The sequence below is a fragment of the Saccopteryx leptura genome, chromosome 6 (assembly GCF_036850995.1).
Source record: "Saccopteryx leptura isolate mSacLep1 chromosome 6, mSacLep1_pri_phased_curated, whole genome shotgun sequence".
NCBI lineage: Eukaryota > Metazoa > Chordata > Mammalia > Chiroptera > Emballonuridae > Saccopteryx > Saccopteryx leptura.
The window spans coordinates 45,054,655-45,077,768 of NC_089508.1; the positions used below are offsets into that span (position 1 = coordinate 45,054,655).

The 23,114-nt window shown below is 42.6% G+C and overlaps 1 protein-coding gene across 4 annotated transcripts in view; it reads right to left on the reverse strand.

Moving 5' to 3' along the window:
- Positions 1-23,114, reverse strand: part of SAMD4A (sterile alpha motif domain containing 4A) — a 215,541-nt gene that overhangs the window by 49,643 nt on the left and 142,784 nt on the right. For 2 of the 4 annotated variants that reach the window (XM_066342342.1, XM_066342343.1), the window contains exon 4: positions 1,096-1,359. The exons of the other annotated variants lie outside the window; for them this stretch is intronic. In XM_066342342.1, coding sequence (XP_066198439.1) covers positions 1,096-1,359 — 264 coding nt within the window. The remainder of the gene's footprint in view (positions 1-1,095; positions 1,360-23,114) is intronic. 4 annotated transcript variants of the gene reach the window in all.

A 23,114-nucleotide genomic window follows, 5' to 3' on the forward strand; every position in this document is an offset into this window, starting at 1 on the left:
ACTGTCAGCCCGGCGCTCTCTTATAACCGGCACCGTTCTGGGGCGGTTGTGGGTCTCATTCTGTGTGGCGGGGAGGGGACTCGGTACAGAGCCCCTGTGTCAACACTGACCCTTTTCAAGGGAAAGATCAGAAACAGCAAAACCTCAGGGCTATTAATGTAGCAAAAAGAGTGTTCTCAGAACCTCCCCTCAGCATCGGAGTCCCAGAAACATAACTAATGATCATTTCTCCATCTAAAATTGTTATTAGTGTGCCTCCGATGAGCATCTTTCCCTCAGGACTTCCCAGCCCTTGAATAAATGGCATCTAAAAATACAGAACACAACGAATCCTCTTTGAACCTATCATGGGTAATTTGGAAATCTCTATCTCCTGATGAGTATCTTTAGTAGAGGGTAGATTTACCGGGGCAATGTAAGAACATGTATTTATGCTGCACAAAAGGCCTTTATCATCTGTATGCAAACCTGTTATCAGGCTTAAAACACTGTCAGAGATTCCCAGTGGTATTTTCATATTCCTTCAACAGATGCAGAAAAAAGGGTTGAAAGGTTTCTTTGGATATCAAAGGAAAAAGGAGAGAGAAAGGAAGCACGACTACAGTTCTGCGTTAAGAGAGGTTTAAAAAAAGATCCTGTGGTTTGTTTTGCTAAATTATTGACAGTTCCCTGGCCATGGCGACACATGCCAACAAGGTAGGAGGCTTGAGCAGCTCAGCATCTTTACAAACAGGGCAGGCTGAGCAACGTGCATGCAAACAGTAGATCCTATCAGCATCGGCTGTGACTCACTTGATTGTCTGCAGGTCACTGCGTTAAAAAAATAAATTCATTAAAGAGGTCATTGACATCTCTTGCTCTGGTTCTTGCTTCCCAGGTTTTGGCAAGTAGCCTTGGAAGGGGAATCCGAGCCCTTTGCTCCATGGTCAACCCTGGACCTCTGCAACGGGTGTGTCCAACGCATAGGCTGGGGGTGGGGTGGGGTGGGGTGGGGTGAGGCTCCTTCTCTCTCACTGACTCCCTCTCTTTTGACCCTTCCGACTCCAAGTAAAGGGAGAAACTCTGTTCCCAGTGGTTTCTCATTCGGTCACTCACCTTTCATACCACTACCTTCTTCTTGGAATGTGTTACGAGCAGTGGTCTGATCTTCTAAGTGTTCACTCCCACCACTTCCTGAAGAGGCTACACTGCTTTGTGGAGACAGGGGGGCATGATCGGATGGGAGGCACTGGGGTCCTCTAGCTCGCAAGTCCTCATGAGACATCCATCCATGTCCTAGAGGCTGGTTTGGCACATTCATGGGTGGGGTAAGGGACACAGATCGTTTCAAAGGGCTGTGGTGTGCCTGGCCTGAGAGAACTGGAAAAAAAAAAATAAAATGAAATAGGTTATTCCCCCCCCTTTAGCCTGGGCCGCAGAAGAACCCACAATACCCCTGAGAGCTGCCGCTAGCTGCCTCACAACTCCTTCCGTGCTCACAGAGGGTGAGTGCAGGCCTGGCCCGGTCCTTCCCTTTGGGGTGGATGAAAAGGACCCTGTCTGGACCTCTTGGTGGCTTGGGTTTCTCCAGGGAGGCTATACCTACAGTGCCCACACATGTGACCTTAGCCATTGTGGGTGGGGGCTCTGGTTTTAGTCCTAACTCTAGAAATCAGGACTCATAGCAGTAAGCCCATAAATCAGGAGAGACTTGACGGCCTGGCAAAGTGGCCGTCAGCCAAGAGTGAAAAAAAACAACACGTGCTGGACAATTTTTTAAACACACAAGAACTGACATTACCCATGTCGTGAGGGTGAACTTCCTGACCGGCAGGGATCTCTGTTGGGCTGAACCAGAAGAAGGACTAGTCCTTCCAACCAGGAACTGAGGGCACTACCAGCTCTGAAGGGGGCGCAGGCTCAGCGAGGGCCCGGGTACTAACTCAGATCTCAGGGACCGGAACACCGGCAGACAGCCATGTGTGAAAGGGTCGATTCTTTCCTGTGGCTCCACAGGTTAATGCCAAACTTTATATTGAAAACACTTCCAGGTAACAAGGCTTTCATTCAGAAGCCAGTGGGGGAGCTCTCGGTAAAGCTGGGGATGGTTTTCACCAGCATGCTCACCCCTTCCGCACAGTGGGCAACATCTGCGTGGCCCCCATTTTTAATTTCTTTTCCAGAAAACTAGGAAAAAGCAACAAAACTCACATAACTGGCCAAATTAAATTGAGGTCATTTGAGGGAGGGATTTAGCCAAAATCATCGCCAAGGGAGCCGCCGTTACCCCTGGTTGGTTTTTCTGGGTGTGTAAAGCAACAACTTGACAGAAGTAGTCTATTCATAACGTTCTCCCGGCACTGGGGCCTGACAGGGCCGGTTTATTTTGACTGCAGCAGTACTAACACGGAATTGAGCCACATGCAGTTTTTAACATCTTTCAGAAAAGCCATTAAGTTCCACCCTGGGCTCTGTCCCCTCCAATGAGGTCCATACCAGTACTTCTTCGCTGGCGGGAAGCCTTCTGTGTTGTTTTTTTTTTGGGGGGGGGGGAGCAGACGTGACATCCCTTTGTAAGAAGTTCTGCATTTTGTTAAACGGCCTTGCTGGTGGGGCGGCCCCCATGTAAAGACCTGGACAGCACATTCCCTTGCCCCCACTTAAAAAGATCCACATCGGAGCCCAAAAGGTTGGGGGTTTTCAAACAGTGTGTTTGGCTGCCAGTGGTCAGCTGACATTCACAAGGCCCTGAGAACAATGGGCTCACACCTCTGCGGCCAATGTTTCCATTTGGCTTCCTGTGGCCAGAAGGGCAGCCTTGTGTATAAAAGGGGCACAAGCAGAAGGGCTAGAAACGTCTTTATTACCAAACACGTGGGGGGAGCTGCCCAGTTTAGTACTTGTAAACGTTTATAATTTGGGTAGAGTCTATCAAAGGCAAAGAGTTATCATCTAACTTAAAAAAATATGCAAGGAGAACATTAAAAACGGTTTTGTTTTTGTTTTTTTACCCTAACAGGCTAAAACAGCTTGCGCATTTCCACTAAATAGACTCAGGGAAGAAACTATTTTAAAAGGCTCCCTGGAAAATGCATTGCTACCTGGTTTGGATCAGAATTAGCAAGAGAAAAAGAAGAGAAAAAAGAAAAGCAGGAAAAGAAAAAAAATAATAAAAAGGAAGCAGCAGCAAAAATGAAGAGAGAAGCCAATAAGAAGAAAAGCCAGACATCCAGAAAATCCATTTCATGCCTGTCTGAGTATTTATATAAAATTGGGTAGACTTTTTTAGGGCTACCCAAGTGCTGGGACGTTTCAGCTTAAGATGTCTTTGCTTTCTGCAACCTCTGCAGCCATTTCAGAATATCTGGTGGTTGCTCTGAATGGTGCCAGCCAGGTGCGCCCCAAGTGGACGCGGTGGGGGGGGCTTCTTTTCACAGCCCAAATCGGAGTGAGCCCGAAATCACAGAAAAGGGCCTTACCAAAGAGAGGGACACAGCTGGGAGCTGGCAGAGCCCTTAGGACCTAGCCTGGTTAGAGGTGATAACTGAATCCATGGCCATGGGTGGGTAGTAACACGGTGAAGATTCTCGTCTTTGGATGCTAAGAACAGTACCACTCGTATGTAGCTGAATTCTATTATTGGACGAAGCCAATTTGCTTCTTCCCACCTTAAGTTTTCTTAAAGTCTACATCACCGTTCTATTGATGGGCATCCTTGGGGAAGCTGAGACTATCCAAGGAATCCACTGGCCACTGAGAGTGGAACTAAATGTTTACCTAACTTAACGGGACTAATACGGATTTATTCATTGAAACCTACACTTATTTCCTCATACAGTCCTGAGCTTGATTGAAGTCACAGGGGATGGTATGAACTTGGCCTCTGCCTCTAATAAAACATCAATTATGCCTCAAGTGTCAGGGCCTTTTCTCAGTGACTTTCTACTAAAGGTCCCCTTCCCTATCTAAGCCATAGAGTCCCAAAGCTGGCACCAAACTCAGCAATGTCTCCTTAGGATCAACCGCCATAGCAACCAACCAAACTGTCTCACACTAAACTCGATCTTCAGAGAGGGCCATGGATTTATATAGCCAGGCTGGGCACTACATCTAAATCAAAGCAAAGTCATTCTGGACAAATTGTCTGACTTCTTTAAAGAGAACTGGGGCCCAGAGGCAACGCAGGCTTGTCTACCTGTGGGAAGGAGACTGCAGCAGGTGCCAGGCGGTCTGCCACTTCAGGGAAAACACAAATCTTCAGGTGGAGGTACTAGTGACCTCAAAGCCGATTTCAATGTCACTTTGTGTGCTGGAGTACTTTGGGAAGTGGAAGAGGGAATACTAAATGTCACAGCAGGAAGAGCGCAAGAAAACAGGCCACACGGTTGTGGGATTAAAGAGGTGGCCAGCCACACAGCACCTAGGGCTGCCCCATGGCTCCACATTTTTTTTTTTTTAAACAAAAAGACTTACTCTAAACCCTATCCTCCTCTGAAGTGGTGATAAATAGAGGGAGAATTGATATTCAGGCAAAATTAAATCAATAAATTCCTGTTCCTACGAGAAGCGGGGAGAGAGAGTGAAGAGAGACTCTGAGAAGCTTCTCGGCGCTGCCTTTGCAGCCCCAGGATGACTCCGGCTACGGGCAGACCTTTCCAATGTTCCGCTGCTGACTGCTAGGCAGCAGACAACAGCGAATGCTTCATTCTGATTTAAGCCGCCCAAAGTCATATTCAAATGGTGCAGAATGAAGTACACCTTGAAAAAAAAATCTCAACCTAGACTGGTAATTGGCAAGTTCTAGCAGGACTGAGGTTCTAAATTCATATTGCATTTGTGACTTTATAATGGAGAGAGCACAGGGCCAGCCAGCGTGTTCCATGGTGGATGCACCACACTGAAAATCAGGGGAGCAAGATCGTGCCTCTTTTGTTCTGGAAAAACTGAAGCTAAAACTTCATACTGTGTACAGTATAGGTTCAATATTGCTTATATTTTTAGAAATCTCTACAAGAAACTTCAAGTATGTACACATGGATATGTTTATACGTCAGTAGAATACTGTAACTTTTGGGACACTTACAAATTCAAATGAACCAAAAATAAAGAATAAACATTGAGGAAGGCTAATTTAATATATGAAAAAGCAGCTAAAAATAACGTGTGATGTCAGTACCGAGGGTCTTATAATCTGGCAGTCAAGTCTGTCACGCTGTCAGGACCAGCCAGCGTCTCTGACCTCATCAAACCTTGATTTCTCTTTCAGCTCCACGCCGAGACCCCTCTCAATTTAATGCCTTTTTAGGGGAAAATACGATGGCTCTGGGTTCTATTCTTTTAGGTATTTTCGTGAAAGCCTAGAAATCTATTTATTTTCTATTTTCTTTGACTAACTCTGACTTCTGTCTCAATCTGTAATTAATGAAATAAGATTTAGGAAAAAGCTTTTCAGGATGTTTAGTGCTCTTTTTAAAAAAATAGGTGTAACAATTTTTTTTTCTTGCCCTCTAACATAACAAATAATGGTTTGTGGAAAGAGAAAGACTTGGGAACCTGGGCCAACTATCTCCTTGGTTCACTGTCGGGTTAAGTATTATACCTCACTGCCAAGCAGGGGAGGGCTCCCCATAAGCAAATAGTCTAGATAACTGAAGCTTGACTCTTACACCAAATCCTTCCTAACGAACTTGAATGGAGATCTTTTAAAGACACATTGCATATATTTCTGCTCTCTTTAAGTTTACACATTGAATGCAACTTAGGCTTTAAAAATTAATGTTATGAGCATCGGTTCATAACATATCAGAGCTGGAAGCCCCTGAAGGAACATTATTCAGTAATTCCCAAATTGTGAGCTGCGGGCCCCTGGGTTGTAAAAGACCCAAGAATCCTTATGTGCACCCAGTCTTGTTAGTAGATAAAATACTGAGCTATCAATGGTTTTTTACATGGATGTAAAGGGTGTCAGAATTAATAAAATATAAACTTAAATGCTGTTGAATTGATATCTCTTTTTGTCATTTTTTTTAAATCAGCAGCTTTGGAGTACACTTATTGTTTTATGAAGACTACAGTTGTTTTATTCGTGAAAAATTGAGTCATGAACTTCATAAACAAACAGGTGACTGCTGCTCTTAGTCGCTGCTGAGTGAGGCTTCCACAGGTACCACCAGTGCCCTCAGGACCTCGTGGACTTGAAATCCTCTGTGTGCCTTTCATTATTCTCTCTCCTCAAACTCAGTCAACCGTCACTTCCCATTGCTACCACTGTGCATTTCCATCTATTTCCAGGCTTAACATGTTGTTCTAGAGTCTCTAGAATCTAGACTGCTGAAGGTGACTTTAAAAAAGAAAAGGACATTAAATGTTCCCAGACTCCTAATGTCATCCTCTTTCATCAAACCAAATAACCTGTTTTCTTGACCCAAGCCTGGGTACTGAATGCACCCTTATCAGGACCTGAAGAGCTCAGCCACAGAGATCATTTGCCATTTTAATCTTTTTGCTTCCTAAACTAGTCTCCCTATTTCTAACTTGAGATGCTTACCTTCTTAGAGAAAAATGTGTGCTTTGTTAATTTTCCAAATCCTAGATGCTCATGCGACAGAACTCAATCCAATTGCTAGTATAACTAAACTTTTCAAAACAGAACTCATTCTACTTAAGGATTTTAGAAACAGAATGAGAATGAGGAGACTAAGCATTTGCCTATGATTTTAAAATATTACCTGAGAATTTCTTTCCTAAATTAAAAGGTCCTGGCCAATTCTCTACTCTGGTGATAGATGTTGTGCGTATGCCAACATATTAAGAGAAAATATAGGAATTATTATACTTGTATGTTGCTAATGGTATATTTTGACAATATTTTCTAGACCTACTTGCAAAAGAAAATTTAAGAATGTTAATAGAACCTTTGCTGAATATACCATCTAAGGGCTCACAACATGTGATTCTGAAGTTTTGCTGCAAGACACGGTTTGATACTTCTCCAGCTTAAAGGAGAGAAAGCTGAATCCTTTGCCAGCTGCAAAATAGCTGCTGTTGTGTCAAAGTTATTGGGGGAGTGGTTCCGTTCATGCCCTGAGGTTTAGACCCGCTCAGCTTGCATCTCTCAGGTGCCATCCCAAGAATTTCTTCTGAGCACTGATTTCAGAGCATCGAAGGAACTGCTACTCAAAAGGCTTCCCATGTTCAAAGAGTAGAATTCTGCTAACAGCACTTGTACAAACTTTCCAGGCATTTGCTTTAAAAAAAAAAAAAAAGCTGACATTTTAGCAAGGCTCAGTGGTGAAACGACATTAGGCCCGATTCCTCTTCTTTAGTTGGTTTTGTGGTACCACAACCAGTAATCTGAGGCCCTGTGGTGGGAATCTTTGGGGGAGAAAAAATTAATAGGAGTGCAAGAATACATTAAAAAAATAAATAACCAGAGTGTTTGATCAGTGACATCATGCAAAAAAAAAAAAGAAAGAAAGAAAGAAAGAAAGACAAAATAACACCAGTTGCATTTATGGCCAAGTACAGATTTGTGTAAAGGGGGAAAAAAAACAGTATTAATTACTAAGGTTAAAATTAACATGCTCTGCGCTCATTGCATCAGGGAATAGATTAAAAGCAAATCTGGAAGGTTATATGCCTGCATACTCGCTCTCTCTCTCTCTCTCTCTCTCTCTGCTTCTTGTCCAAAGCTTTGGAAAAGCAGAGCTGCTCACAACATCTGGACACCAGAAGATGATTCCCCCACACAGTTTCAGACTCCACCTCATTCTGGGGAAAGAATAGAGAACATGCTACAAAAGCCAAGACGTGGTTGGCGGATGGGGTGTTCCCGACAAGCCCAGGGGGAAGCCACACGCTCTCTGGGAAGAGAAAGTGTACACTGGTCTGTGCAACAGGGCAAAACCAACGGAGTTTCTGGAAGAGGAGAAAGCCTCAAAGAACACCACAACAAGCTTGACAAATATAGACAGCTAAATCTCTCTCTCCCCGTTAAATCTCATCTGCATACAGTACTGAAGTGAACGCATTCCGGTGCAGGGAGAAGGACCTGCGAGGCTTTTCCAGTCACCTCAGTCCTTGTCACTGGTGTCAGCTCTTATTACTCTACAGACGGCTCAGCCTTTGGGCAAAGCAAAGATGTATGTTTCTGCCTTCACATTATCACTTAAACATTTGGGCTTTTAAGGAGCAAATTAGAATGCTTCTGGCAGACTTTTATAGCTGCATTAATCTGGTACATTTCATTTGTCCTCTTCCTGTCAGTTTCTATAATGGCAAAACTGGGTGTCATCCAGTTTTAGAAAACCTATTTTAGATAACTGCTGTTTGATGTTACGTTGTCATTATTTATGAAATAAGTTAGACAAGAAGTCAATATATATACATTTTATAGAAAACAGCAGAATTTTACTCATAAATTTAACTTCAGAACAAGTCATCCTAAAGGGAAACTGCCCACGTCTCTCATTCCATTCTATCAAAACCAATGACATCAACTATGGAAGTAATTTGACACCACTGAAACAGATGTTTAAGCTAATTCAAGGAAATGTGGGATCAACCCAACCATTTTTAAAGTTCCTTGTATATTGGGTTAATTTCTACTTTCTTGCGTTATGTTTCTTTTCATGTACATAGTTATATCTGTATGTACTTAACCCTTAGGTTTGTCCATGGAATTTCTACCCACATAGAGAGTGAATTAGATGTCCAGAAATGACCTTAGACAATGCTGCAGAATTTGATTCATTTTGTTTATGATACCAACTAAAGAAAATAATTGAATCAAGCCATTGGCCAAGAATGGATTTAAGTTGATATTTCCTTTGTCGTTTTCCAACGAATCTGTAAAAATACTCCAGTCATTGTGTTTAAGGAAGAGAGAGAGTAGAGAAACTCAGAAAAATAGATCCTTGATGACAAAACTTCCCTCTCCCTTCCCCTTTCTAAGAAGAGAACTCATAAACTATAACTTGTGACCTCAGCTCACATGCCTATCCAGGAAGTGCTTCTTAGGTTTAAAAAAAAATGCAATGTCCATCCTGTGTGTTACAACGCCCAGGCTGCTAACTGAGCAGGGGTGCCAGTAAAGCAATCCAGGTTTGGAGGTGCAAATAACCAGGGTTTCATGACTGAGCAACCAAGTCCCCCCTCAGAGCACCGTTCTCAAGACCATGGCCAGAGTCACTGAGTAAATCATCAGGGTATTTTTTAACGTCTTGACACCATTAGCAACACTTGTCCAGAGGATAAGTGGGTCAATCACTTGAAAGGGGTTAACAAAGAACATTTTAAAACCTTGTCTTCTAACTCCTGTCTTGAGCTGAACTCCAGGCAGTCTTCACAGACACTGGAGCTTGAAGGATCCCAGATAAGAGGGCAAGTGGCTCTTAAATGCAACAGTACTGAGTAGACAAGGACCACTGGCCCTGAGCAAGTAAGGACCAGCATAATTAGAAGAGGCAGGAATCCTTCTGCCTTCAGGGTCTCAACTTAGCACCAGCCAAATGCATGACGGGTGCCAGGATTTCTCTAAGCGTGAAACTCTGAACCTTTGCCTCCATTAGGGAACACCTTCTTTTTCTTTCTAGTGTTAGGAGAGGGTTATAGCTAATTGGAAATGTATTATGTAGTCCTGACTAATTTTCAACTTAGTTCCTTGATAGAAGAATGAGAACTGGAGATTCTCAGCACTGTGGCTGGCAAGGCAATTTACTGATTAGCGAATTGGTTCTTGTTTTCATTAAAGCATTCAATCTAAATGTCAACTGTAACAATACGCATTAATGACCATTCAAAAAGAAAAAAAAAAAGAAACCCCACAATTTGAGCTTACATCGCTAATTAGGTGATTTTTTTGTTGTTGTTAATTAAGAGAAACTGGATGGATTAGGGTCTCCTGGCTTTTTAATTATATTTGATTGAATCACCCGTGTGATTTGCGACAAGCTATGGAGGCTCCACACATCCCAATTCCCTCTTTTGCTTCAAGTTCAGTCTCTTCTCAAATTCTAAACTGTCACAACCTGACCCTGTGGGTGTTGGAACACGGTGACAGTGGTACTGTGTTTGTAAAATTGATTTACTGTGGTCTGTAATTACACATAACGATTTGAATGTTTGACTTGGCACTGCATTTTTCATTTAAACCATACTGTTCTTCTCTACCCCAGAGAAATAGTGTTTACGTAATTGCTCTCAACTCATCTACTTGGGTATTATAAATCAGTCCTGGAATAAAAGACTTCCAGAGACACTGAATGCGTGAGTTTCCTGACATAATTCAGCCCCCAGGACTGGTCTAGTTTAAGAACAGGCTTGAATAGCGTGCGTTTCCTATTGGAGATGAGGTGGCAGGGATATCTGAGCCTTTGGATGGCAGCAGCAGCGAGAACACGCCTTTGGACTTTCAGGAGGGCTGGGCTGAGCTCACAAGGCCAGCTCAGGTCCATAGGTTGGCACCCTTTGCTCCTTGTCTCCTTCTGGGTCCTCCTTCACCCGTCATACCCACTGTAGAGTGGGTGCCTTCCTCTTCTACATGTCTTATAGACCCTTGACTCTCATTATTCATGGATTTTGTAGTTGCACATTCACCTCTTTGCTAAAACTTATTTGTAGCCTCAAAATTAATACTCACAGCATTTTCATGTCATCCGTGGACAGACTGAGAGTGGCAAACACTGGAGTCCCTGACACTCGTGTTCCTCGCTGAGGTCGAGCAGACATTGGTCTGCCTTCCTGTTTCAGCTCCCACACTAGAAACAAGTGTCCTTCTCAAGGTCTTTTTAGTGCCTCGTTTGTCTAACTTCAGTGTTTGTCGGCGATTTTGCTGTTTAAAATGGCAGACTGCTGAGGCGCTGGCTAGCGTTCGTGAGTGCAAGGAGGCTGTGATGTGCCTTACAGAGAAAATGGATGTGTTAGGTTAGTTTCGTTCATGCGTGAGTTATAGTGCTGTTGGCCCTGAGTTCAACGTTAATGCGTCCAACAATATATATTAAGTAAAATGTCCTTAAACAGAAACCCACATAAAACAAAGTAATGTATTAATCAGTCGATGAAAATATTGTCCGTCTTGCAGGAACCTAACTCTGGATGTCCCCTAGGAGCAATGATTCATTCAGTATTTGAGAATTTAGTGTTTGTTCCCAATGACTTTATAGAACAGAACTATTACAAATAATGGGAATCGACTATATGCATATATTGATAAAAACTCTTCATTCCATCGCCTCTCCTGTGACATCCTGTCACATATGCCGTATTTTTGTCTTAGGCTAGTGGTTCTCAACCTTAGCCTCATGTTCAACCGGAGGCTCCTGATACCCAGGCCCCATTTTAGACCAAGTAATTGGAAATCCCTATAGTGGGCTGAGCATCTGTAATTTTAGGTGCACCGGGGTGGTTTTTTTTGTTTGTTTGTTTGTTTTTTTACAGAGACAGAGAGTGAGTCAGAGAGAGGGATAGACAGGGACAGACAGACAGGAGGAATGGAGAGAGATGAGAAGCATCAATCATTAGTTTTTCATTGCGCATTGCAACACCTTAGTTGTTCATTGATTGCTTTCTCATACGTGCCTTGACCGTGGGCCTTCAGCAGACCGAGTAACCCCTTGCTGGAGCCAGTGACCTTGGGTTCAAGCTGGTGGGCTTTTGCTCAAACCAGATGAGCCCGCACTCAAGCTGGCAACCTCGGGGTCTCGAACCTGGGTCTTCTGCATCCCAGTCTGACGCTCTATCCACTGCACCACCGCCTGGTCAGGCAAGCACCGGGGTGGTTTTAATGGCTAGCCAACGCTGGGAACCACTGTCTTAGGCCTCAAGTGTTCCTCTGAACTCTTTCCCACATCCTGGACATCTCAAACCTCCCCAGGTTGGCTGCGGATCCTGCCTGGTATTAATAACATCCTCCCAAAGATTAGAGACATCTTGTGTACTTTTCAAGTGCCTTTTAAAAGACAACGTACAAATCACTGTTTCTTTCATCAATATCTCATTTGCACTGGGTTCACAAGTAGAATTCTGCTCAGACTCTTCTGCCCAGATTTTATCATCCTGGCCCTGCCCTTCAGGTAAAATAAGTGATGTTTTGGTACCAGAATTTCAACCCAAAGAATATGTGGACAGAAGTTTCTAAAGACTCCCTAGACTAATGTTTGAACTTTGGGGCAATAGTGTCTAACCTCTTGCTGCAGCCATTCACTCTTGGTGAGCAGAAAAAAGGAGTCAGGGGTCAGACCGGGCGCTCTCGGGCTGTGAATCAGCTTCAGAAAGCTCCGAGCGCATTTTCTCTCGGTCTGGAAACTCAGCTGGCGAGAGCATAAACCGATTCACAAAGAGCAAAAACTTATGCTGCAGACCTATGGACCAGGAGCACTGGCATCATCTGGGAGCTCGTTAGAAAGGCTGGCTCTCAGGCCTCACCCCAGATCTGCTGAGCCAGGGGCTGCATTCTCAGACCCCAGGAAGTCTGTGTGCACACTCAGGGTTAAATGCACCAGCTACACACCCAGCTCTGACTTGCTGGCTGAACACTTGTCCTCTTGATGCTGAGGTAGGTGTCCACCACAACAAAAGCAGCCTACTGAAGGAAGAAGAATTTGGGATTTAGGTTGGAAGTCATATAACCTTTCAGTGTCTCAGTTTCCTCCATTAGCAGATATCAAAGGCATTAGTAGATACCATGGCATTTGGGGAAAATAACAAATTTTTTAATGTGCATAAAAATGTTTTGCAAACTGGAAAGTGCTATAGAAATATTAGTCATTGGTTGTCAAGAATAAGAAAAACCCAATATAAACCAACACTGAGAATGGAAAAATCAACTTAAAGTACTAGCCAATCTCAGGAAGTTCATGGAACATTTTCTGCATATTACATGTGCTATGAAAAATATCTCTGTTTACTTGATAGTGTTTCACAGACTCACAAGAGGTGTATTTTCCATCATGATCTGTCATACTACAGAGTGCCTTCCATACTCTTCCAGAATCCTTATCTACACTGACAAATTTGCCTCCACCCCGATAAGAATAATCTGCTGATTCAGCCTCAACTTGGTCTTCCCTCCTCCCTAATTTAAGTGCTTATATTTCATTTTTATGGTCAATGTATGTGCATCACCTTCTTTTCCATTAAATTTTAATGTTCAGAACTTCTCATGAGACTTTCTCTTTGTCCTGACATTGGTAAGTCACACTGACAGCCCGAAGTCCTTATGGAAGATTCTAAGTATCTCAATCATAATTAGAAATTTAAGCTAAGAACCTATTACATGGGTGGGTGACATTGGGTTCTTCACATGCAAACAAGGAGTTGGAAGAGACAAATTCATTCATTCATCAGGCATTTGTTGAGTGTCCATCATGTGCCAAGCTCTAAAAGCTGAGGGCACAAGCTTAAAACAAAGTCCAGTAAATGACCTCTCATCCCCTCCCCGAGCCAATCTTCTGTGATGCTATTTGTTAGCATCTTTATGCAGTGCCGTTCTCATTTGGACAAGATATTTCTCTCGTATTATTTACCTCTCCATTATTTTTAAAAAAGTATTCCTTGTAATACCAATAGGACAGCCAGCCAGGGTGTCAGGTAAAGGAGCTACTAGCTGCTCACCGCGGGCTGGATTCTGGAAAAGGGAAGGCATGGGATTAGCTCATTCTCCCTCCTTCCTGGCTCAGCCCAATGCTCTCATTTCTCCTGTGCATTTTAGGCTCTCATGAAAGTATCACTGAATGACTAAATGCTCTATCTCTTTATCCCGTTTCCTTCATGACCTGCCCGGGGCTGGGGATACTGTACTGTCATTTTCCCAGATGTAACCCAAAAGACCCATCCTTAAGGACTACCTTTCCTGGTCCTTTGTTCTCTGAAGAGGAGGCCATGTGAGGCTGAGCACAACACCCCCAGCTACCACTTGCCAGTGCTGAGTAAGTAAGTATCAGGTACGCAGCCAAATATGTATACATATTGCTCCATATAGTCCTCATCTAATGCCTTTTAAGGTAGGGTCTATTGTTATTCTCCCTGCCCCCCAAAATACACACATTTCACAGATAGTAGGCTGAGGTATAGAAAGTAGCGAACTTATCAAAGATCAAATAGCTAGGAAGGGGCAAGAGAAAGCCAGGTTCAAAGACTGAGTTTCTTTGACTTTCAAACCTGCATTCTTAAGCCTAACACTGTATGGCTTCCATGGCAGAAAGAACTCTGGGTTCAGACCTTCAGCCCTGACACTGAATTCTCAATTCCCAAAACCCTGAGGAAGTCCATTGGCTTCTCAGGGTCTCAGCGTACTTGTCTGGAAAATAGTTACAACAATGGTAGTACCTCTTCTACTACTTCCCTGGGTTGCTGTAGGACCACATGTTGCTTGCACCATCTATCCATTTAGCCAGCCACCCATACATTCATCCATCCGTCCAATTTTGCTAAGCTTCTGCCCTCTGTGGGGCATATGCTGGGCACTAGAAAGGATCATGAAGGCCCATAAGATGATGTATGAATGATACTTTTGAAATAAAAAAATATGAGTTGTTACCCTTCTAGAGAAAGAGTTTAAACTAACCTCCTTATTCATTCACTGATTCAACATTGAGCATTTCTAAGCACAGGGCATTGCACTAGTCACTAGGGCTACAGATGCCAAAAAGAGTGTAATAAGACACAGGACTGCACAGATGCAAACAGTATGTTCATCATTTATTAAGCCATCACCTTGTATCATTTAGAAGTACACAGTAGCTGGAAGCCATAAGGCAGTGTTAATATTCTAAGTAACACTTTGCTTAGAGGCGAAGAATTACTGAAGGAAGTAAAAATTTTAGGTGGTTTCTATTTCAATTAATTTGTCACAGTATCTCAAGGACTAACATGAGCTTTTGAAGAGGTTGGTAATACACCAGGACCAAGATGCCTCTCTGAATCCTGGCCCTCCATTTTAAGATGACAGTATCAGGGGAAACATAAAAAATTTTTAAAAAAGCTCTTTTCTCTTGCTTCTTTGGTAAATACACATGTTGTCTCCTTGAAAGTGGGCTATTCCAGGCAATGATTTAAAACCCACAGCTCTGAGTCGTACGAAGATCCCCTGTAACTGAATCTGAAGTCACCTGCTCCACCACATGGAAAGCACGTCTTCCTTTTGGGCTTTCCCCAGATGGCTCACAAAGCTTACAGTTTTGGTCCTGTGTGGGTGTTCAGAGGGCAGAATCAGGCAAGCATATGCATGAAAAGCCAAACCAGAATCTTTTTCATTTTAAATTAGAAGCTGGAGGAGCCGCAGACTCAAGAGAAACAACCTAGCTTTTTATTTTATTTTATTTGTCCTTCAAAGATGTAAGATAACCGTGATGCTTCCCTAAATGAAAAGCTGAGCTTTGGGAATGGTTCTCCTGAAATGAACACTGACTAACTCACCAAGTGCTCAATGGGGTGGGCATTCAGCTTTTTATTCCTGAGTCAAGCCCTCAAGGGAAGTGGCAGAGAGCAATGCCAATGTCTTACTGAGAAGTACAGAGATGTTGCTGCTGTTTGGGTGCCCCATGGAGTGGGTCCTGATGGAATTTTAATGATGGTGGTACCTTCTTGGGCCTCCAAACTTGTTATTTTTGGAAGACCAGAAGGTTAAACACTGTAGTTTGTTTCCTTCGTTTATTTATTGCCTAATTATCTCAGAATTCCAGAACTTTAAAGCCGGAAGGGACTTTAAAAATGTGACTTAGGACTTATCTAATCCACTCTCCCTTGCCATTTTATTGGTTAAGGAATCAGAGATCTAGAGAGATACAACCATTGCCCAAGGTTACTCAGCGACATTGATACTGGAGCTAAGGCTAGAACCTCATGGTTTTTGGTCTTTATCATCCATATTATATCAGTGGTCACTAGTCTTCATATCAATGTCATTGACAGAAACAGGTAGAATAATAGATCTGTGATATAAAAAAGATAATCCTTCATTTAATACCAGAGTAATACATTTTAGGATCGAAATGCTGAGGCTTATAGATTTGTACAACAGTGCCAACAGTGTTACTATCAGGAAAAGTTCTATTTTGAAGAAGAAGTTTTAGGGGGTGTCAATATATTTCAGACATCTCCCATTAAAAATATTAGTTCAAGAGACAGATTTATCCACATTTAACATCAATGGCTATCAGCTGCACAACGTTTGGTTTTACTACCTAATCCTCAAGGATTTAAATAATTAAGATAAGATAGTTATTTATCAGGCTACAGACACTGTATAAATAAATCTATATGACATGTCATTCATTTATTCAGTCATTCATCAAGTATATATTCAACATCTAACGTTATGGTGGCACTGTTTCCGACAATGGGAAGACCTCAGTGAACAGAATCACATCCTTGACCTCTTGGAATTGATATTCAAGTGAGAGTTAGATAATGAACAAGTAAATTAAAACAGATTTCCAAATTTATGCAGATATTACTCTGTTCTTTCAGGAAACTCACTAAAATGACAGCAAAGGCATAAACCCACAAAAGAAAAGACGTAAGAGAGAGATGACAGGAGATGACAGTTGGTATTAGTGGACCACTGACGTCAATAAAATTTTAGAAATTGGAAAACAGAAGAGCACTGGATAACTAAGATCAAAGAAAGGTAACAGGTTTTCCCATAGCAAGGGGAATCATGACAGTTCACACAGCAGAACTCCCAAGAAGTTTGAGACTCAAAGACAGGTAGCTTTGAAGGCGCAGATGCAGAGAGAAGCCAAAAAATAGGAGGGTTGGTAGAAAGTATTGTATATCTAGGTAGAGGGAGACCCTTAGATTCTCTCTCCAACTCCATGAAACCAGGTGAGTCTCATCTTAGCACCTTTCTCCTAACAGTCTTTCGTAACCTAGAACCAGGCCTATATTTTCCAAGAGGAGACAAGGATTTCTCCAGGGGAAATGAACACTCCATGAAGAAAAGAATTATAGATGGTGATATGTGTGAGTCTCCAACAAACAGCCAGGCTGGGTCCTTACATAATCTCTGTGATAAAATTCATACACACAAGGTTCGAGGGCCTTTCTGTTAAATGAAAGAACTCTTGCTTGATAGAGTCCAAAACAAACAAACAAAAAGACTCCAAAAATCAACTGTAATGTCTTCAGAGATATTAGAGAAAATTTTTTCACCCATGAAACAAGAACAGAATACAATACACAAAGGATCATTCAAAGAATAAGGAAGAACTCATGTATTTGAAAATATCATAGCAGAGAGTAAAAATTATATAATAACTTTGGAAGATAAAGTTATAGAAATCACCCAGAAAGTAAAACAAAAAGAACTGAAAATAGGAGAGAAATAGTTAAGGAAATTAGAGGATCAATAAAGAAGAGTCATTGGATAAAGAAGATGTGGCACATATACAGTATGGAATACTACTCAGCCATAAGAAATGATGACATCGGCCCTGGCCGGTTGGCTCAGCGGTAGAGCGTCAGCCTAGCGTGCGGAGGACCCGGGTTCGATTCCCGGCCAGGGCACACAGGAGAAGCGCCCATTTGCTTCTCCACCCCTCCGCCGCACTTTCCTCTCTGTCTCTCTCTTCCCCTCCCGCAGCCAAGGCTCCATGGGAGCAAAGATGGCCCGGGCGCTGGGGATGGCTCTGTGGCCTCTGCCCCAGGCGCTAGAGTGGCTCTGGTCGCAATATGGCGACGCCCAGGATGGGCAGAGCATCGCCCCCTGGTGGGCAGAGCGTGGCCCCATGGTGGGCGTGCCGGGTGGATCCCGGTCGGGCGCATGCGGGAGTCTGTCTGACTGTCTCTCCCCGTTTCCAGCTTCAGAAAAATGAAAAAAAAAAAAAAAAAAAAAAGAAATGATGACATCGGATCATTTACAGCAAAATGGTGGGATCTTGATAACATTATACGAAGTGAAATAAGTAAATTAGAAAAAACCAGGAACTGCATTATTCCATACGTAGGTGGGACATAAAAGTGAGACTAAGAGACATTGATAAGAGTGTAGTGGTTACGGGGGGAGGGGGGAGAGGGAGAGGGAAAGGGGGAGGGGGAGGGGCACAAAGAAAACTAGATAGAAGGTGACAGAGGACAATCTGACTTTGGGTGATGGGTATGCAACATAATTGAACGACAAGATAACCTGGACATGTTACTTTGAATATATGTATCCTGATTTATTGATGTCGCCCCATTAAAAAAATAAAATTATTTAAATAAATAAATAAATAAAGAAGAGTCATTATATTTTTTTTTAAAAAAAAGGAGTTTCTGGAAGAGAAAAGACAAAAAATAAATTAATGGAAGTTATTTTTAAATTTGAGAAAATGACCTGGAACTAAAGGAGCCCAGGTGTTTGGAGTAGGAGGGCTAGCCTAAGGGTACGGGTGCAGACAGGAGCGGAGAGACAGAAGGATCCAGGGAGGACGTCTTCAACAAAAGATCGTACTCAGACTCAGAGAGGATGTTCACAATCAATCGTGGGTGGTGAGAATCACTCTCTTTTAATATGAGGAATTCTAGGCCAACAGAGCTGTTAAGGCATTTCTCCAAGGTCACACAGCCAGTAATCAGTGGAACTCAAACTTAGGTTGCTATGACTCCAAAGCAAGTGCTCGGGACTGCAAACTGTTATTACCTGAGACCTTTCTAAACTGATTCTGCCATCAAGTGTATTAGTTACCCTACCAGACCTGTACTACTAGCACATGTTCTTGAACTAGCTTAAATATAACAAAGGAGGGAATATTGAGAAGCATAGAGTCAATTACACAACTTTCCCTTCAATCCAAGAAAAAGGCCACGCCCATTGCTAGATTTGGAAGGTGGATCTGAGTTGGGGAAAATTCTGGAAAGTCAAACATATCCTTGAACTACAGGACTTGAGGAAAAGCAAACATCTCCAGTACCAAAGACTCCAGCTCCACTCGGTGATGGGCTTAGAGATGAGATTCCCAGTGGAATTCTCATGATCAAGGTCTTCTTTGAGGTAGAAATATCACTAAAGTCCCAACTGGATAAACTTGGCATCATGATTCCATAGATTCTTTAATTTGAAGATAAATCTAAGTATCAAGTAAGTTTCCTCTAGCTTTCCAACAGCCTGACCAAGAGTCCAGTCAGATCTTTGCCAGTCTGAAAGACGCCAAAGGGCTGAGTCTAAGCTGATTGGTTAGAAAGAGGAGTAGGCAGAGGAAAGATGTTCCTCGGCACTCTTCTTTCCCCAAATCTGGATTCTTAGGTGAACTACTCTAGCAAATGCTTCCTTTCTCTCAGTCCATACCATTCGGGTGGCAGTGGTCTCAGAGGGTCAGCACCTCTAGAAATAAAACATTTTCCCAGTAAAATGAAGTGCCAGCACAAAGCAATATCCTGAGTCAAAGAATTTCCACAGCTATCTTTGCTTGAGCCACGGCACTTAGAGAGTTTGACCCCTGAGTGTACGCCATGACAGGGGCAGTCCCAAATGAAAAGCATTGGTTAAGGCAGTGGTTCTCAAAGTGTGTGCCAGGGCACACTGGTGTGCCCTAGAAGACTTCCAGGGGTGCCTTATGGTATTCCAGAGAAATATGTGCCTGTCAGGGACCAAAAAACCAACAGGGTTTTTGGAGTTTAGATTTTTGGGGGACAGAGATGTGGGGAATTGGCTGTAAGCTGACAGTCTGCCCAACCGCCCACCTCACTTGCCCAATTAGGTTGCAAAAGGCTGTTAAGCTGTGGTGCTGGATTGTTTACACTACCCCCCATGTTCCCTGGAAAGACCAGAGGCAAGTTTCTTCTATCCTTTGTTTGGTGTAAAGTTAAGATGATATGTATGGTGAGGGTTTTCTGCACTCAACACAAGAGTAAAAAGAGGAATTCTTCAATGTATTGACGAGGAAATGAGAGTTTGCCTTTCAAATATGTGCCCAAACATTGAAGAAATCACTAGGACACATCAGGCTCATGTTTCTCATAAACACAAGAATGAAAAAAATTAACACATTTGACCCAGGATCTCCCGGATTTACTAAATCTTACTAAGAATATATCTATCTATATATAAAAAGATAACTTTTTTGTTGTTTTTCTATTTTTAACCCCTTTTTGTATGAATTTCATAAAGCATAACTCAAAAAATGTAACATAAAAATGTTTTTTAATGTCAGAATAAATTTAATTTTGTCGTATTTATTTCATTTAATTACCATAAAAGCAAGCTTGGACTTTATATTTTTTTCTTTACTATTAGTCTTAATTATTATAACATATCTCTCAGAAATTTGTATATAGTGCGCCTACAATTATTTGTAGGATTTTAAATGCGACCCGACCTCAAAAAGTTTGAGAACCACTAGGTTAAGGAAAGGAACATATCTTTTTATTTCTTGGACATTCTGTGACTATTTTTCAGTGTAAAGACCCAAGAAGTAAACACAGAATCCTTTACTTGCTCTGTCTTTTATGCAAAAGCACTTATTTCTTGTGTTGACCTTTCTAAAAAGTTTGTTCATGCAACTGCAGAAGGATGGGAGGCAGCCGCGTGCAGATGTGCAGACGTGAATAAAAAGACGGTCACGACGGTGACCCCGGCACTGAGCTACCCCAGCCGATCACTGAGAGAGCTCTTCTCCGAGCAACTGCTTCTCCACACCCCATAATTAGCATGTTCTCTGAACTGCATACAGATAGAGGGGCTGGGAAGAGGGGATAAAGAATAACTCCAGAATCAAATAAAAATTATGCAGCTGTCTAGCAAGAGAAAGATCTCCAATAGATAATTAAGAAAAGAACTGGGACCATACAAAGCTTTGAATTCCTTTCCACAAATCTCCTAAGATTGAAAAGAAAGCCCCAAGCAGCACATCTTTAGCTTGCAAGACATTTATTTACCTTCTCTGACAATCCTCATTCTGGAAATGGCAGTGAGCTTATGCAACACGGCTTACCTTGAATTTAGGATCTGCAGCTCAGACCTGGATTTAGGGACTGGCGGGTCTCTATCACACTGTCAGCCTCATGACAAAGCAAAAGACACTTGGGAATCACAAACTCTCAGGCGTTGCAGTGAAGTACACAGTGCTCTGAGATGCCAGGTGAATTTGGAGCTACATTGCCAAAAATAAACAAACATACAAATGTAGTCATTTTTACCCAGAGATGCCACTGCTATACTTGTAGTGAGCTCTGACTTTTTAGAATAATAAACATTGAGTTGGGATATTAGAATTACCCTGCTAAACCTAGTAGAGTTAGTAACAGTATCGCAGGCACCGAATAATTTCTTGGATTATGATGAACATATGTGAATAATTCCCTTTCTCGCAACTTGTCTCCCTGAGGCCTAATGACCACTCCAAAATTCTCCCCACTTTCCAAGCATGCTGCAGTCTTGAACATTCTCCCATTGCACCCAGTGGATGCAGACCCAAGCCTTATTCTAGCCACACTCTCTCGCTAGCTCCAGAAGGTATTCAGGAAGACCTCACTCTGCATTCACAAACTCAGCAGAGGTGGGAGTTTGAGCAACCACCAGCCCTGCCCATCCAAAGCCAGATAAGTGTGACTTGTTAAAAACAGCAAACCATAACCAAGGAAGTCACCTAAAGAATTCTAGTTCACTAATCAGAGAACCACTATACATATTGCAAAATAAAATCACCTGATAAGCCAGACCAGGTGGTGGCGCAGTGTATAGAGTGTCAGCCTGGGACACTGAGGACCCAGGTTGAACCCTGGTTTGAGCATGAGCTCATTCGGCATGACATGACCCCATGGTTGCTAGCTTGAACAAGGGGTCACTGGTTCAGCTGCAGCCCCCCAGTCAAGGTACATATGAGAAAGCAATCAATGAACAACTAAGGTGCCCCAACTATGAGTCAATGCTTCTCATCTCTCTCCCTTCCTGTCTGTTTCTGTCTCTCTCTCTCTCTCTCACTAACTAAACAAACAAACAAACAAACAGTAAATAAACAAAATCACCTGATAAAATCTTTTCAATATTTATTTTAAAATACTTTATAGATGAATCTTGATAGAGAATCTCAAGGGGCTGTGGCCTTAACCTGCTTTTAAGAGTTCCTGCCAATCAAGATTATTTAAAAACCAAGACAATTTATACCCCAAAATATACTTTTAGTCAGTGAAAAAAATTATTTGATTCAAAAGCATAGGTCATTTCAAAATAAATGTCATTTCACGCAATGTTTTAAGAATACACCACTGTGTAAAGGAGACTTGTATACAGTGCACGTTCTCTCCCAGAGCCTTCCACCTTGATACAGTGATAGACGCGGAGGTGTGCGCGGTGTCTTCACGCCCGCCCCGTCTGTCACCCCTTTGCTATTGAGAACGCTGGGCGCGTGTGCTTTCCATTGATCCCACTCAGAGCTGCCTCGCGGGAACTGGGACTAAGAGATACTCGTCCAACTTGATTTTGACTTGGATATAGCAAAAGCTGTTGTGTGTATGTTTTTTTAACCCAAAATGGGTAGTAGCTTTTGAGACAGAACCCCAAAGCTACACATCCCTGCTCCCACTATGGAAACGTTTGACGTAGTTGGTAGGGGAATGAGAACAGGAACATGCCAATGTTGATCAGAGCTCTTAAAACAAAGAGCCTTCCAACGGTCCTCTTTTCTTCCAAAAGAACTCCATCAGGATGGCGTGGCAATCACAGAGCTACAGTGGCTTCCAAGTGGCCTGCCATCTAGACACCAGGCAACTGAGCCTGGTGGTCCCTCATTTTCTTTTCTATCTTTAAGCTCAAAAAGCATAGAAAATCCACATCTGGATTCCACATGCCCTGGAGTTTCATCATCACCAAGATCTGTATGTAATCTTTGCCAGTTTTCTTGCTCTACGGCAGCGGTTCTCAACCTGTGGGTCGCGACCCCGGCAGGGGTCGAACGACCAAAACACAGGGGTTGCCTAAATATGTATTTCCGATGGCTTTAGGCGACCCCTGTGTTTTGGTCGTTCGACCCCTGCCGAGGTCGCAACCCACTGCTCTATGGCATAGACCAAGGAATGATGGTACCCTTCCTATTAATACTACTCCAGGCTTTATTACACTGTCTTTTCTTTCGGAATATCTCCTTTCTCCCTTTCATATATATATAATTTTTAATAAGTGATATGTGGCACTAACATGGTACTCACTTCAAAGATAAAGT